This window comes from Eubalaena glacialis, chromosome 4 (assembly GCF_028564815.1).
Source record: "Eubalaena glacialis isolate mEubGla1 chromosome 4, mEubGla1.1.hap2.+ XY, whole genome shotgun sequence".
Taxonomy (NCBI): domain Eukaryota; kingdom Metazoa; phylum Chordata; class Mammalia; order Artiodactyla; family Balaenidae; genus Eubalaena; species Eubalaena glacialis.
In genome coordinates, this window is record NC_083719.1 from 119399814 (window position 1) to 119414900 (window position 15087).

Genomic DNA, 15087 nt, shown 5'->3' on the forward strand with positions numbered 1-15087 from the left:
ACACGGTGAGCCAAAGCTGGAGCCAGAGCTGGATCCCCCCGGAATCGGAACCCCACTCGCAGTTTTCATCGCCTACCCAGTCGGGCAACTCCAAGCAGATGGCCTTGGGCGGAAAGCTCGGAATACTGGTTTCCTCCGTCGGACCCTAAGGTTCCTCTCCTCCACCCACTGGGCCTGGTGTCTCCCACCTCCTCTAGCCTCGGGGCCTGGGGAAGACCGTTCCCCCTCGAGTCTCCACGGTGTCTCCAAGGTCGTCTGGCACCACCGAAGCCGCTCTCGCCCCGCTTCTCAATGGTCCTTCTTCTGAGGCGGTTCAGCTTCGCCACCTGCGACCCCACTCCTCTGCGCGACCCCCCCCCCCACCTTCTTATGCGGGCAGCAAATGACACCTCTTCCACCGGAGGCCGGGCCTACGTCCCCGTGCCCTTGTCGCAGCTCACCGCCCCGCTAGCCCCAATACGCCTACACCCCCCACTTCCTTTCGCTGAGCGCCGTCCTTCCGGCTGGGCCCCCTTCTAATTGGCTGGCGGTGAGCTTCCTTGGGGACTCGGCCACTCCGAGGGCGCCACACAGGCCACTCTAGCCGCCGTCCCGGGGTTTGGCCGCGCTCTTTCGGCTGCGAGCTCTATGGTGTTGGCGACGACATGTGGCGGCTCCCGGGACTCCTGGGCCGAGGTAAGGACCTTCGGCCGCGGGTCTTGCGGCAGCTGAGACTTGGAACTGAGGAGGGGGCGGGCCGGAGGACTGAGCCAAAGCAATAGTGGGCGCTGTTAGAGCGGAAGAGAGGCGGGGTCGTTAGGAGCCGCGCTGCACTCTGAGTCAAGGGGCCGTTCGAATTTTAGGTGTGGGCGTGGCTAGTAGGAAGAGGGTGGAACTTAGAGCCAAGGAGATGGGAGGAGCTATTGGAAGGGGGAGGAGCCAAGTAGCCAGAGATGGTGGGCGGAGTTCATGAAAGATGAGTAGAGGCCAGTGCAGTAGGCGGGGCCAATGAAAAGAGGCGCGATTTAGAGACAAAGAGCTACAAACATTGAGCGAGAGTTTGTGTATGAATGTCTGGTCATTTTAGAACAGTGGTTGTCAGCCCTAGGAGGGCGTCAGATCACCCGGGGAGCTTTTTCAAAATATTGATGCTCAACCCTGAATGATCCTAGTTTATTTGGTTCTGGGGTGGCACGCTGGAATCTGTACTAAGCAAAAGATCCCCACGTGTATGTATCCTTGTTTAAGAACCTCTGCAGAAGCAGGTGCCAGTGTTTCCTGGGTTCCTGGGGTGGGGCTCTGTCAAGGGTCAGAGGGAAGATTGGTGGGGCCACTGTTGCCTCAATCCCACTCATGTCAAAGTGACTGATCCTTGCTCTGCACAGCTCTTCCCCGTCTGCTGGGACCTGGCCTCCGTGGGGTGACCTCCAAGTCCACCAGTCCAGATGGACCTCAGGCTACCTCCTCCAACCTGCTGGTCCCTGTGCCCAGTTTCAACAGGTGAAATACTGCCATTCCATCCCCCATGTGCTCCCCTAGCCTCCCTCTACTCCCACTTAGGACAGAACTTGATAGCCTCTGTTACATCTTCTAGGTCTGGCCACCATGGCCCAGGCACAAGCAGGGGCCCAAGGTCCCATGGATGGAAGGATGCCTTCCAGTGGATGTCTGCCCGTGACTCCCGGAACACATTGTGGGATGCCATATCATGGGTAAGGCTTCCCCAGTCCTGTCCTTGACCTTCAGTGTGGATGAGAATGATCCTGTATGGAAGTATAGCCTAGAAACAAGAGCTAGGGCATCATTGTGGCCACACTCAAAATTTGAGTAACTCATGGCATTGGAGCATATTTGGGGAGATATTGCTGCTCCCTTTCCCCCTGCTCTCCATGTATATATTCCTCCTTTCATTCAGTAAACATTTATTTAACACTTTCTTTGAGCCAGGCATTTTTTGCTAAGTACTAGGGACATAGCAGAGAACAAGGTAGATATGATTCTTGCCTTCCTGAATCTTACAATTAAATAATACTAAATAGCTAACTTTTAATTTATTATTGTATCTATATATATCATCTTATTTAATCCTTACAAAATCTTGCAGAGGAAATATAATCTCTATTTTATAGATGAGAAAACTCAGGCTCTGAAACTTTAAGTAACACTCTTAAGGTCACACAGCTATTCAGCAGAGGAACCAGATTTTACTCTGGAGCTCGTGCTCTTAGCTACTATGCTCTACAGCTTGGTTGTTATACCTAGTATGGCTTGTAAAAGCACATAGTACATATCCTGACCCATGATCGTCGCTCAATAAATATTTGTTAAATCTGATCTATAAAGGCAGAGGCTTGGTAATACGAGCTAACACGAGGTCTAACAAGGCAGAATCTTTGCCTCTTAGGTTCTGCTTATAAGACATTCTAAAGGAAGTTGGCACTCACGTCACACTTGTCTCCATCACTTCTCATCCCTCTCACTTTCATGCTGCGTACTTTGGGCAAGTGGTTTGACCTCTCTGAGCCTCAGTTGTCTCATCTGTAACTTGGTGTCATCAGCAGAGCTGAGACTGGAATGTCTCCATGCCAGGGACACTTCTCTCTGGGGAGCTGTGGCCTAGGGGCATAACACATCCTGGAGAGGGATATGTTTTCCCATTTTGTCAAAGGTATGAACCCTAGGGCAATCCTATAGTGAGTCCTTCTAGAAACTGGGTCTGCATCTCAAGGGTCCTGATGCCATCCCTCAGCTCTGTCACTACTGCCTATGTGAAAGGGCCTGAGCACAAGCTTATCTCCAGTGATATGGATACGTGTCCCTGTTATTGACATTGTTGGGACCTTCTCTTCCTTCTGGTCTCAGCACACACATCACTTCTACAGAGAGGCTTTCCTCTACTCCCTGTCTTGTCTGGGGTCCCTCTTATACCTTGTGTAAACTCTTGATTTGTTTCCTTAGCGGCATTTAGCATAATTTGTAGTTATTATATTATTTCTCTGTGTACTTGGATTTTGTCTTTCTCCCTCAATGAAGATATGAATTCCATGAGGGCAGAGACTGGGTCTGTCTTGTTTGCCATTGTATACAGTGCCTGTTGCAACAAATAAGTATTTGGGTGTCCTTTCTTGTGCATAACACAGGAAGGGACAGGGAAAACAAAGCAGTCACTGGGCTAGGAGCTAACTTAGGTGTTCTGCAGACCTGTTGGAGAAGAGACACCCACAACAAGCCTGTAGCTGTGAATGTGTGTGGTGGGGTGGCTTGGGGGTGGGGGAGGAGTTGTGCCAGGCTAGAGAAAGAGGGAGCCTGATGGGGAACTCTGACCTGTCTGCATTTGGCTGCATGTGTGGCCAAGCCCAAGCTTTCCACGTTATCTTTTTGCCTGCTTAGACTTTGTTTATTCAGTCACTCGCTCAGGCGTTTATTCAGCGTGTATTTATTAGTGCTGTATCTTAGTGCTCTGCTAGGCGCCGGGGATACATAGGTGAGCAAAACAGACATGGTTCCTCCCTCGTGGTGCTTAGAGACTAACAGGAGAGACAGACCTTGATGAATAATTGTAGAGATGGCTGTTTAAGTACCAGTGTGATCAGGGCTCCATGGGGGAAGTTCGGGTGCTTACGAGAGTGTGCAGTGGGGGAGCGGCTACAGCCAGGAGTCAGGAAGGACTTCTCGAGGAAGTGATGTTGGAGATGTAGGCGGAGACTGAAGGAGTTGACTGGTGGAGAGCTGTGTCCCCTGATGTGCTGTCTTCCTCAGGGCACCCTGGCCGTGCTGGCCCTGCAGCTGGCAAGGCAGATCCACTTCCAGGCGTCCCTGCCAGTAGGACCTTGGCGAGCGGAGCGCTGCTTTTGGCGCAGTCCTCTGGACCGTTTCCTCTCATCTCCCTTGAGGCACCCGCGCTCCTGTGAGTTCTCAGTCCCGGGGACAGGAGAGCTGGGCTGGGAGTTTCTCTGGGCCAGGAAGCATCTCTGGACACACCTCAGGAAAAGAGCCGTCAGCAGCTCCTTGCCTCTCCTATCTGCAGTCAGAGGAAGAGGAATGGGAGGAAGGTCTGTCCACCCGGCGTGTGGGCCACACCTGCCCTCCAGGGTCCTCCCATGTCCTCCCCTCCCCTTCCATTGACGGAGCCCCGCAGGGGTCCAGGTTATTTTAGATCCTAGGAGTGGCTTCCTGCCCACTCCTCAGCCAGTTAGGTCATTCTCTGGTCAGTCATTCATCAATAAGTGAATCTTTATTGAATGGCTATCATGTGCCATGGTACAGAGGCAATGCAGCATAGTGATTAAGGCTCTGGAGTCACATTGTCAGGGTTCAAGCCCAGAACTGCTGATACTAGTTTGGTGTCCCTGGATGAGTCACTTTTAACTTCCCTGTGCCTCAGTTTCTTCACCTATAGAATGGGGAAATAATAAAACCCACCCCCACAGGTTTCTTGGAAGGACCAGATGAGTTAATACATGTCGAGGACTTAGAACAGTGCCTGGCATGTAGTATATGCTCAGTAAGTAGCGGTTTAAGTTCTTGCCCTTAGTATTATGATTATAATCATAATCAGTATTAACCATCAAACAAAGTGCTAAGTGCTGGGGCTAGAACAGTAAATAAAGTAGATCCTTCCCTGCGACTGGAAGAATTCAAGCCAAGGAGCGATTTATGCTTGGGGTGTGGGGATCAGCATAAATGTGGGCCCCTCTCCACCCCTGCGGAGGGAAGCCAGCCAAGGAAATGGAGGAGGAGGCACGTGAAGGATGTGTCTCAGGAGTTTCCAGATTCTTCCTTTGGTCCGCGAAGCCTCAGGGAGGGCTCAGTCAGCCCCAGCAGGCTGAACCTATCCCCTTCTGATGTGACTGCTCTCACTGGCTCTTTCCAGCACTGCGGAGACACATTCTGCCCAGCCCTGATAGCCCGGCTCCCAGGCACACTGGCCTCAGGGAACTCAGGCTGGGCCAGGAAGAACCCTCCACTCGGCCCGAGAGCCTCTCTTCACCCAGTTCCTTGAGAGCAGCTGGTCTTCAGGGTGCCTCTGAGGAAGGTATGGTCCCACCTCCTAAAATCAGCAGAAGGTGGTGGCAGGGTGGGGTCGGGGTGGGGAGTTGGGCAGATGGACATTTGTTGCTGCATATACCACATTGGGGAATTGTCATTCCTGTGAGCCCCCTTGCTTTCTGGGGGAATTTGGAATGATTTTGGTTCCTGGCAGTGGTGCTGGATGGAGGGCTCTGTGGACTGGGAGAGTGAGAGAAAAGGAGAACTAGCACCTTCCTCCTTTGCCTTTTCCCTTGCAGATCCCAGTGACGCCGGCTTCCTGCATGCCAGCAGTAGCTTCAAGTCCAAGACGAAGCCAGCCCAACCTCAGCCCGCTGGCGAAAAGCAGGTATTGTCCAGATTTGGCCACCTGGATCCCCGTAACATTCCCCTAGACAGGTGGCAATCCCAGTGAACTGTCCCATGATGAGTCTTTATATTTCTTCCCCAGGAACAAGATAAATCAAAAAGTCTTTCCCTCGAGGAGGCCATGACTTCCATTCAGCAGCTCTTCCAGCTCAGTGTTTCCATCGCTTTCAACTTCCTGGGTAACTGGGTGGACCCTGTCTCAAGGAGGGCGGATGGGAAAATGGAAAGGGTATGCGGTAGGTCAAGTAGAGTCAGGGCAGGGAGTGGTTTACAGAAGAGAGAGTTTATTTTCTCCCAGGTAGGTCGACCAAATCTGGCATGTGGCACAGTGGTGTCAGGGACCTATTCTCAGTCAAATGGTTCTGCCATTCTTAAAATGGGCTCCCATCTCAAGGTTCAGTTTGCCTCATATCCAAATTCTAGCTAGCTAGAAGGGAAAGGTGGGAAAACTGAAGGACCACTCCTCCCCAACCTAGAAGTTGCACAAATCATTGTCCAGAATGAAGGCTCGCGGCCTTACCTAGTCACAGAGGAGCCTGGGAAATATAGTCCTTAGCTGAATGACCATGTGCTTACCTGAAAATTCGGTTACTGTGTAAGAAGGAGAAAATAAATCTTGAATGACACCTTGAATTTTCTGCCGCACTTAGGCAAGAACAGGCTCCTGAGGTTTGGAGCAGGCCCTCAAGTGCCCTTTCTTACCCACATCTGGAGACTCCAGATTCCGCTCCACCATTTGTCCTATTCTCCGCAGTAACTTGGCTTCTTTCAGGCCTTCTCATGTGGAGACCCAGACTGCCAGCAGCATCTCCTGGACTCTAGTGGGCAAGTGAGTGAGAGGCTAGGATTCATTCAGTACAAATGTATTAAGCATTCACCTTTTGTTAGGCCTTAGTTTAGGTGTTGGGGGTACAGTGATTCACAAGACAAAGTCCTTACTCTCGTGGAGCTGCCATGTGAGTTGAGGGAGAGAAAAACAACAGATTGGTAAACAAATAAAAAAGAGAATTTCAGATAGTGATAAATGTTATGGAGAAAATTAAACAGGGGGATGCATTAGTGACTTGGGCAAGGAGCAGCTTTGATTTGGAAGGCCTCGCGGATGGAAAGATCCTTGACCTGACTGACAAAAACAAGCCAGTCTTGTGGAGAAAGCTTTCCAAGTAAAGGGAACAGTCTTGTGGAGAAAGCTTTCCAAGTAAAGGGAACAGCAAGTGCAAAGGTCCTGAGGCAGGATTGAGTTTTGTTTGTTAAAGGAACAAAGAAAAGGGTGCGCGTGGTTGTAGTTTAGCGATCACCAGGAGAGTAGAAAGAGGTGAAGTCAGAGAAGCAGGCAGGGGCCAGATCAGATCAGGCCTTCTGAGCCATGGTGGCGTATGGTTCTTCTAAGTGAGACAGGAAGCCATTGGAGTGTTTTACGCTGGAGCAGGAAGTGGGGGTAGTCATGTGATCTGATTTACTTTTCCAAAGATCTCTCTGCCTGCTGTGTAGACAGACGCGGGCCGTAGGAATGCCAGAGGGGAAACAGGAGACTAGATTGGAGCTGTTACTGATGGCTAAGCGAAACATGATGGTGACTTGGTCTAGGTTAGAGGCAGAGGATCCAGTGTGGGGGATGGGGACAGGGTGGGATCCTGTGCCCTCCCGAGCCTTCTCCTCAAGGACAGAGGGCTCTGTGAACCCTCGACAGTGAGTTTTCAGGCAGCCAGGAGGTGACTCATTCACTGCTGGCCGAATGGAACCCGGCTTCTGCCTCATTAGCTTTTTGTGATTTTTCATGGGCAGACAGTCTTCTGAGAATTTTCTTGCCCATTCCTTCCTTCATATGCATATTCATTTATTCAGCAAGTGCTAAGCACTGTGGCAGAACACAAAGGGAGCATAAGCCATAATCATATTTTGCATTTGTATAGAGCTTTCACCCTATGCAAAGTTATTTCTTCTACGTTCTTTTTCTGCTTCTGCCTCCAGGATTTTACAGTCTAATTGAGGAGACAGGGCTTGTACTCTTGAAACAGTTTAGTTCCTAGAAAAAGGCTTGTGTATGAAGTAAGTGCCGAAAGAGTGTTTAAAGCCTGAGTGTGGTCTGAAGATTCTAGAGCAGAAACAGGTTGGGAAGGCCTGATGATAAGAGTTAGAAAAAGGTATCCCAGGCAGGAGAAACAGCTTGAGCAAAGGCTTAGAGTTGAGAGTAGGCTGTGCTCAGCCCCTTCCCTGTTTTCCTGTTCGTTTGGATGATAAAGAGAACATGGGCTTTGGAGCTGGGCTCTCTTTCTTATATTCTCTCACAGTTTCCTCATAAAGCAAGATTGACAGTGTCAGCTGTATCAGTTACATTACGTTGGTTACAAGCAGCCTGGAACCACTTTGGCTAACCTAAGCACAAAAGGAATCTATTGGGATCTGTTGACCTGCCAAGCCTCAGAAAGGACAGGAATCAGAGAGGCTCCAGGGATGCATGCGGCAGTAACTGAGAAACAGCGTCTTCAGAGTGCTGCCATCAGAATAAACCTGCAGAAGCTGTTTTCTTTCCTGTTGCAGCCAGATCAAGATTCAGATTCCTGAGAGAGGGTCTCATTGGTTGGGAAGAGGGCAGGCACATTGATTGACAGCACTGGGGGGAGGGCTGTTCCCAAAGGGGAATTAGGATGTTGTTACCAAGAGGAGGATGGTGTACAGGAGCGCAGAACCCACTGATACCTATGGCAAACCAGTGAAATATTCAGAGGATGGAAGTGCATGCGAAGTGTTTAGCACAAAAAAGAAAGGAAGGAGCATGTGGGTATCTGACTAAGAATGTGGGGAAGTTCACAGAGGAAGCTATGTTTACGCCTAGTGCTTTCTTACAGGAACAGAGAACATGAGGGATGGAGACTACATGGCAGCCTTCTCTTGCTTCCAGAAAGCAGCAGACCGTGGCTACAGCAAAGCGCAGTACAATGTGGGCTTGTGTCACGAGCACGGCAGAGGCACCCCCAGGGACCTCGGCAAGGTACTACACCTCCTCCCTGCCCCCAGGCCCGTGGCCTGTGCTGCACCGCCCAGAGTGACCTCCAGAAATGAGCAGTGGGCAGGGCTTGGGAAAGTCCAGCTTCTCTCTTCCAGCCCGGAGGGAAAACTAAGAAAGAAGTCTCCAGCTTCTAGGAATTTAGACTCAAAACACAGGAAGGCCAGGGACCTTGTCTTTCTTCTTTGCAGCTGTATCCTCACGACCTAGAACGTTACCTTGATGAATGGATCAATTAATTCTAAAAAGTAGGATAAGTATGCATAGATATTATATATAAGAATTTATATATAACAGTTTCTTAGAATTAGATACAATGACCAAAAAAAGGGAAGAAACTTGAAGTTCCTTCAACAGAGAATTGGTTAATAGCATCTATGTGGGCCTTAAAAATGATATGCTAGATCTATATTTATTTGCAGGGGAAGATATTCATGGTGTATTGTTAAATGAAAAAAAATAGGTTACAAAAAATAGTGAGTGTAGTTCTCTCTCTCTCCCTTTCTTCCTATACACACACATACACACACGCACACACATTTATATATGTGTGTGACTGTATATTAACATATTTGTGTATATATGTTAATACATGCAGTACAGGGGGGAAGAAATTTGCAAGATTTTACATTAAAATGTTAACAGAGCATGATCTTTAGGAGGCAGGATTTCTTGGAATTTTGTTTCTATTTTTGGCTTATCTGTATTTTCTGACTAATCTATAATGATTATGTGTTATTTAATTAAAATAATTTTTAAAAACTTCACTCCAAAAAAAGGCAGCTTACAGAGTTATCAGTTGACTGGATGTTTTTCCCTTTGCCCCAGGCAGCCTCTTATTACCAGCTGGCTGCCAGCCAGGGCCACAACCTGGCTCAGTACCGCTATGCCAGGTGCCTGCTGCAAGATCCAGCCTCCTCGTGGGACCCTGAGCAGCAGAGGGCAGTGTCCATGCTGAAGCAGGCTGCAGACTCAGGCTTGAGAGAGGTGAGTGCCATTGGTGGGGTCACTCCTGGGCACTTGGGGCATGTGGGGCCTGGCAGTGACCAAGATACCTTTTTCCTTCCTCCTTGACCACAGGCCCAGGCTTTCCTCGGGGTGCTCTTCACCAAGGAGGCATACCTGGACGAGCAGAGAGCCGTGAAATATCTTTGGCTTGCAGCCAACAATGGGGTATGAGGTGTCCATATCCAGGAATGATGGGGATCAAGTCTGATAAAGGAAGGGATTTTGGAACTGGTACCGTGCCTAGGAGACGGTTGATAAGAGCATCGGGCTGGCTTCAAGCCTTAACTCTTGCTGACTTACTGTGTGCCCCTTGGACAGGTCCAGTGGTGTGCTGGCACTGGCTTGTACCAGCCTGCGAGAATTGTTGTTAGCTTGAAATCAGCTACGGGGAGACCATTAGTACCACAGAATTGCCAAATGCTACAAAACAGGGCTTTTTCCCCTGGAGAGCTGGTTGTTAAACATTTGCTAGCATACTACCGGGCTGGTCACTTCTTGTTTTCCTCGTCTCTAAGATTGGGATAATAATGCCTGCCTGACCTGTCTACCACTTCACAGGGTTGTCGTGAGGATCAAAATCTAACTGAGATAGTAAGTGTGAAAGTGCTTTGTAAAGTGTACACGTGGAAGGTGCATCATCACAAGTGGCTTAGTCCAGGGAAGTCAGAAGACACATGAGGTGAAGACACTGAGCAGTTTCGGGGGTAGAGGATGTCTGGTTGTCTGTCAACTAGGGGTTGGCATCCAGGCAGCATGGAGTTTGTTCCACAGAGCATTAGTTCCATGGAACGTTTATAAGTAATACGAGGGAAAAATGGTCAGATGGGTTTGGGAAATACTTTGTTAAACAGGTATCTTTAATGCAGGAAATCTCAGAGCTTTATGTCACTGTGAATTACTGAAAAGGCATCTGTGGGTTTGTTGTATCCTCAAGTGTCTTTGACCAGTATATTTTTTGAGTTGTATCTTGAAGGACCAGGAACACTGGGTTAAAGCCAACAGTGGCCACGTACTAGAATTTCCCTGCTTAGGGGCTGCTGCTTCTCTTTACTTCCTGGCCAACACAGTGATAGCGTCATTGAACTCTTGGGCATCAGAATACTTCTCCTTTTTCACTCTGTGTTGTCCAAAGTATCTGCAGTAGCCGTCAAAAGGGGACCAATGTCATCAAACAGTACCTGCCTCTGTGCCTGTCTTTCTATGAAAGAGCCCCAGAGTCTTCCTTGGGCTCAGTGGGTTGTGTGACCATGTGTGGGACAAGGCTGGGGGCACCCTGGCTGGCATTAGTCACCCAGCGCGCCAGGACAAGTGCACAAAGGGATGTTGTATAACACATACGTAACAGCATGTGTGTTTTGGCCTGACTGTGTCCTAAGCTGGCCTGTAGCCATGAGTCCACCATATTTATTACATAGACTTTGACCTACATGTTACAGAAACTCTTTAGAGGGTAGAAGAGAAATAGAACCATGGTTGGGAGATTGAATATAATGAAAATATTCATTACAGAGAGGGAGAGATGAATGATGTGGGCAACTAAAGGTGTGGAAATAATAACACTAATCTAAGCACTTTCCACATATTGACACATTTAATCCTCACAACAGGGTAATAAGGTAGGTGCTATTATTATGCCTACTTTACAGATGAGGAAACTGAGGCACAGAGACACAGAATATGATGCCCGAGGTTACACAGCTGGTAAGTGCTGGAGCCAAGATTGGAACCCAGGCGTCTGGCTGTAGAGATTGGGCTCCTACTCCCTACCTGATACTGCCTCTCCCAGGAGCCTAATTCTCAGTGAGAGGGGAGAGACGATCCGGAGCCAGGGACAAAGGGATTAGCCTTTTAAACTTTCAAAGGAGGAGAAACATGTTCTCTGTAATGTATGCTTTGTAGCTCTCTGGGTAGAGATCAGGAAGGCGTTCAGGGCCTTCGGAAGCCCAGCCTCCACCCTTGCTCCTGGCTCTTTCAGGATAACATAGGAGCCCAACTCCCTGGGCTCCCAGAGCAGGGCCAAGTGCTTCCCGCAGCCTTCACTTCTGCACACTTTCAGCACCATCCTCAGCACGAGAAGCCTCCACGCTGCTCTGGCCGGAAGCTCCCTGGGTGGAGGGATCCCCGTGTCCTCTGTTCTGGGCCTCTGGCTCTTCACAGTTGAGATCCCTTGGTCCAGGGAGGGTTGCGGCTGGGCCTGACCCTGCAGGGGTGAAGCACCAGCCTGCTGACTGCTGCACCTTCCTCCTGCCCCAGCGTTTCAGTTCTTCAGTCCTGCATGCGTGGGCATCTGTGTGTCTGTCCGTCTTCTCCTTTAGGACTCACAGAGCAGGTACCACTTGGGAATTTGCTATGAGAAGGGCCTTGGTGTGCAGAGGAATCTGGGAGAGGCTGTGAGATGCTACCAGCAGTCAGCAGCTCTGGGGAATGCGCCCGCCCAGGAGAGGCTGCGGACCCTCTTTTCCATGGAGGCAGCAGGTACAGATGAGAGTCAAAGCCAGCAGGTGCCTCCCCGAGCTCAGTACCCTGTGACAGAGAAGGGGGTGGCAGTAGCCTTTGGTCTCTTTGTTACTTCTGCTCCATTGGTGGGAACGAGCACAGCTTTCTGAGTCAGACAAATCAAACCTGAGTTTTAACCCCTGCTCTATTCCTGAACTTGGCCTGTATGTCTTTGCACCTCTGTTTCTTCACCTCTGAAAACTCATTAGGTTGTAAAGTTTAAATGAGATGGGACTTCCCTGGTGGCGCAGTGGTTAAGAATCTGCCTGCCAATGCAGGGGACACGGGTTTGAGCCCTGGTCCGGGAAGATCCCACATGCCGCGGAGCAACTAAGCCCGTGCACCACAACTACTGAGCCTGCGCTCTAGAGCCCACGAGCCACAACTACTGAGCCCACGTGCCTAGAGCCCGTGCTCCACAACAAGAGAAGCCACCGCAATGAGAAGCCTGCACACCACAACAAAGAGTAGCCCCAGCTCGCCACAACTAGAGAAAGCCCGCGTGCAGCAACGAAGACCCAACGCAGCCAAAAATAAATAGATAAACAAATTAAAAAAAAAAAAGATTGAATGAGATGACAGCAAAGGGCTTAGCAGAGCCTGGCGCACGGTAGGTGTTGGATAAATGGTAGTCACTCCAATGACTTGTCAGGAGAGACACTATCTCAAGGCTGCCTCCGTGCCCTGACTTACCGGTCTAGGGCTCTGGGAGCCCTGTTCACTCCTGACTCACTCAGGCTGACCTGGGTTAGTAGTGCCAGGGGAACCAAGTCCTTTAAGAAGCCCTTGCTCCAAAGTAGGAGTCTAAGAACACAGCCTGAGTAAGAGTTGCTCTCGCCTCTCCTCACAGCCCCGGGGCCCGGCGACCTGGCAGTGAGAGGAGTGAAGTCGTTTTCCAGCCCCTCCCTCTGCAGCCTGAACACCTTGCTGGCAGGAGCCTCGCGCCTGCCACATGCCTCGAGCACAGGGAACCTTGGCCTGCTCTATAGAAGCGCTCGTCTCAGAGCCAGCCCCGGAGCCCCCAGCAGGGCTGTTCTCCCACACCCCTACCCCTTGGAAAGGAGTCTCATCAGACTGGGTTTTGGCTAAGGTGAGATAAAATGCAGTCACTGGTACCTCTCACTGGTGCTGGGGGGAGGGGCGGGCAGGGAGGAGTTGGGATGGCAACAAAAGCAGGGTGTCAGTATCCCTTTACAGGGTAGAAATTCCATGGGGGCTCAGGTTCCCAAGCAATTTCAAGTGCATGGCTAATAAATGACTTTGACCATTTCCCCTAGTTGGTAGCCTCACAAATGGGCAGTGGACACATTCATTTTTTGGCCATGCCACACGGCTTGTGAGGATCTTAGTTCCCCAACCAGGGATTGAACCTGCGGCCTCAGTAGTGAAAGCGCCGAGTCCTAACCACTGGACTGCCAGGGAATTCCCCATTCACAGTCATTTCTGTTCTGTGCATAAAAAAGATTCGTTCAGTGACCTGTGAAAAACTTTACTGAAGGGTCCAGAGACCCTGGTCCTCGCCTTAGCCTTTGCCTTTGAGCAAATCCCTTCCCTTCCCCCTTGCCAGTCTTCGATTTCCTCAGGCTTAGACCACATCATTTTTTGCCAGCGTCTGATGTGTGTGCCTCCAGTGCTTCACAAGGGGATTTTAGGTAGTATTCAAAGCAATATCTTTTACTTTTAGTGTTTGTATATTAATATATATTATAAAAATGTGATTAGCATATCATAATGTCACAGATATTAAAAATAATGAATCAAGTAGAGAAAAAACCTTGTGACATTGCGTAAAGGGGAGCACAGATCAAGAGGTGGCAAAAGTCATGGGGTGGTTTCATGAATGCCTAAAACTCAGGAAACACTGAATGACATCCGCTTTTGTTCATCCCCAATGGATTCCTGACTGTCTCCATTTCACCTTTGATTTGGAAGGAAGGAGCATAGTGTCTAAATGCCTGATGTAACTGCTTGACTTTTTCAGACCTTCACACTTCACTCAGCCCTAAAGATGGAGCCTGCGAGTTCTCAGAGAGATACCACAACTTGAATCCCAGAGAAGAGGCCAGATATTCACCCGCCTTCCCAAAGAACCTTAAGTACCTGCCCAGCACGGTAAAGAAGAAGAAAGTGTGTAAAGATCCAGGTTCTGGCCACATCACCTTGAAGCAGTGGCCTGACTTGCTGTGTTGTTTCCTCAATTGTAGACCAAGGGCAGCGGTGTCTGCCCTCCTACCCTCCAGGGCTGACATAGGGCATTTCACTATGGAAAGGACGTTGGTGCTCACTTAGGCCTGAGGAGGCAGAGTGATGCCCATGGTTACATGGCTTTATGAGTCACCAGGCCAGGACAAGGACCCCAGCCTCCTCACTCCTGACCCAGGGCTCTTTTGCACAGTTCTCACTGTAATTTTAGGTGAAAGCATTACTATCGTCCTGCCGATATGGGGTGGGGGTAAATGGCAATTGGGCCCTTGGAGTCTTGGAGCAGGAGAGTGTAGATTTTGAGATCCTCTTTTGTGAAAGGTTTGTGCCAGAAATGGATGGGAGTTTAATAAAACAGATACTGGATTATCTCATCACTCTCGCCCTTGAGTATGTTGGGGAAAGCCAGGGAGACGGGCAGGGGAAGCAGAAAGCCGAGGCTCCATCCTCATCTCTAAACTCTCCATTAACCAATTTAAAGGGTCTTAAAAGCTTCTCCAAGAGAGAGACATAGCAAAAAATGATTTCTGAGTCAACGCTAATGACTCCAATTACTGAATTTGTGCGTAGCTGTTCCCCGGCTTCTGGATGTTAGCCCAAGTTCAATAGCAGAGATGTGGTTGAGGACGGGGGGGTGGGCGGGACTGAGGCCCAAACCCCCTAGGAACTGTCCAAATGCGAAAGGCCACCCAGCATGGCCAGCTCAAAGCGGGGAGGATTTGAGGAGGGGAGTTGTCCACATTTCCCTCTCTGCTGCCCACCCCCCTCCCCAGCCTCTAGTGGTCTCGTCACACTTTTCCCAGCAACTTCCTCTCACTGCTGGAGCCCTAAGCTTCCTCCAGCTCGAGCGCCTCTCCTGCCCTCTGCTCCCTTTCCGGGGCTGCCCTGCACACTGGCCTCACCCCCACTGGTCCCCTCATGTGGCTTTCTCCCACAGATGGCTCCTTGGAAGCAGGGACTTTGTCTTTGGATTCCAGTATCCTCAGCACTTAGCACAA

The 15087-nt window shown here is 49.9% G+C and overlaps 1 protein-coding gene across 2 annotated transcripts; it reads left to right on the plus strand.

The window, feature by feature from the left end:
- Nucleotides 1–546: 546 nt before the first annotated feature.
- Nucleotides 547–14463, plus strand: DELE1 (DAP3 binding cell death enhancer 1). Of its 2 annotated transcripts, XM_061189753.1 has the most exons (13): nt 547–675; nt 1365–1479; nt 1574–1691; nt 3739–3886; nt 4853–5014; nt 5268–5356; nt 5459–5555; nt 8226–8368; nt 9212–9370; nt 9464–9556; nt 11707–11866; nt 12738–12977; nt 13869–13956. In XM_061189753.1, the coding sequence occupies exons 1-12, from the start codon at nt 645–647 to the stop codon at nt 12974–12976; spliced, it is 1554 nt and encodes a 517-aa protein (XP_061045736.1). In that variant the 5' UTR covers nt 547–644; the 3' UTR covers nt 12977; nt 13869–13956. The 2 variants fall into 2 exon arrangements, with proteins under 2 accessions (XP_061045736.1, XP_061045735.1); XM_061189752.1 differs by lacking the exon at nt 12738–12977 and having other exon boundaries at nt 13869–14463.
- Nucleotides 14464–15087: the final 624 nt, after the last annotated feature.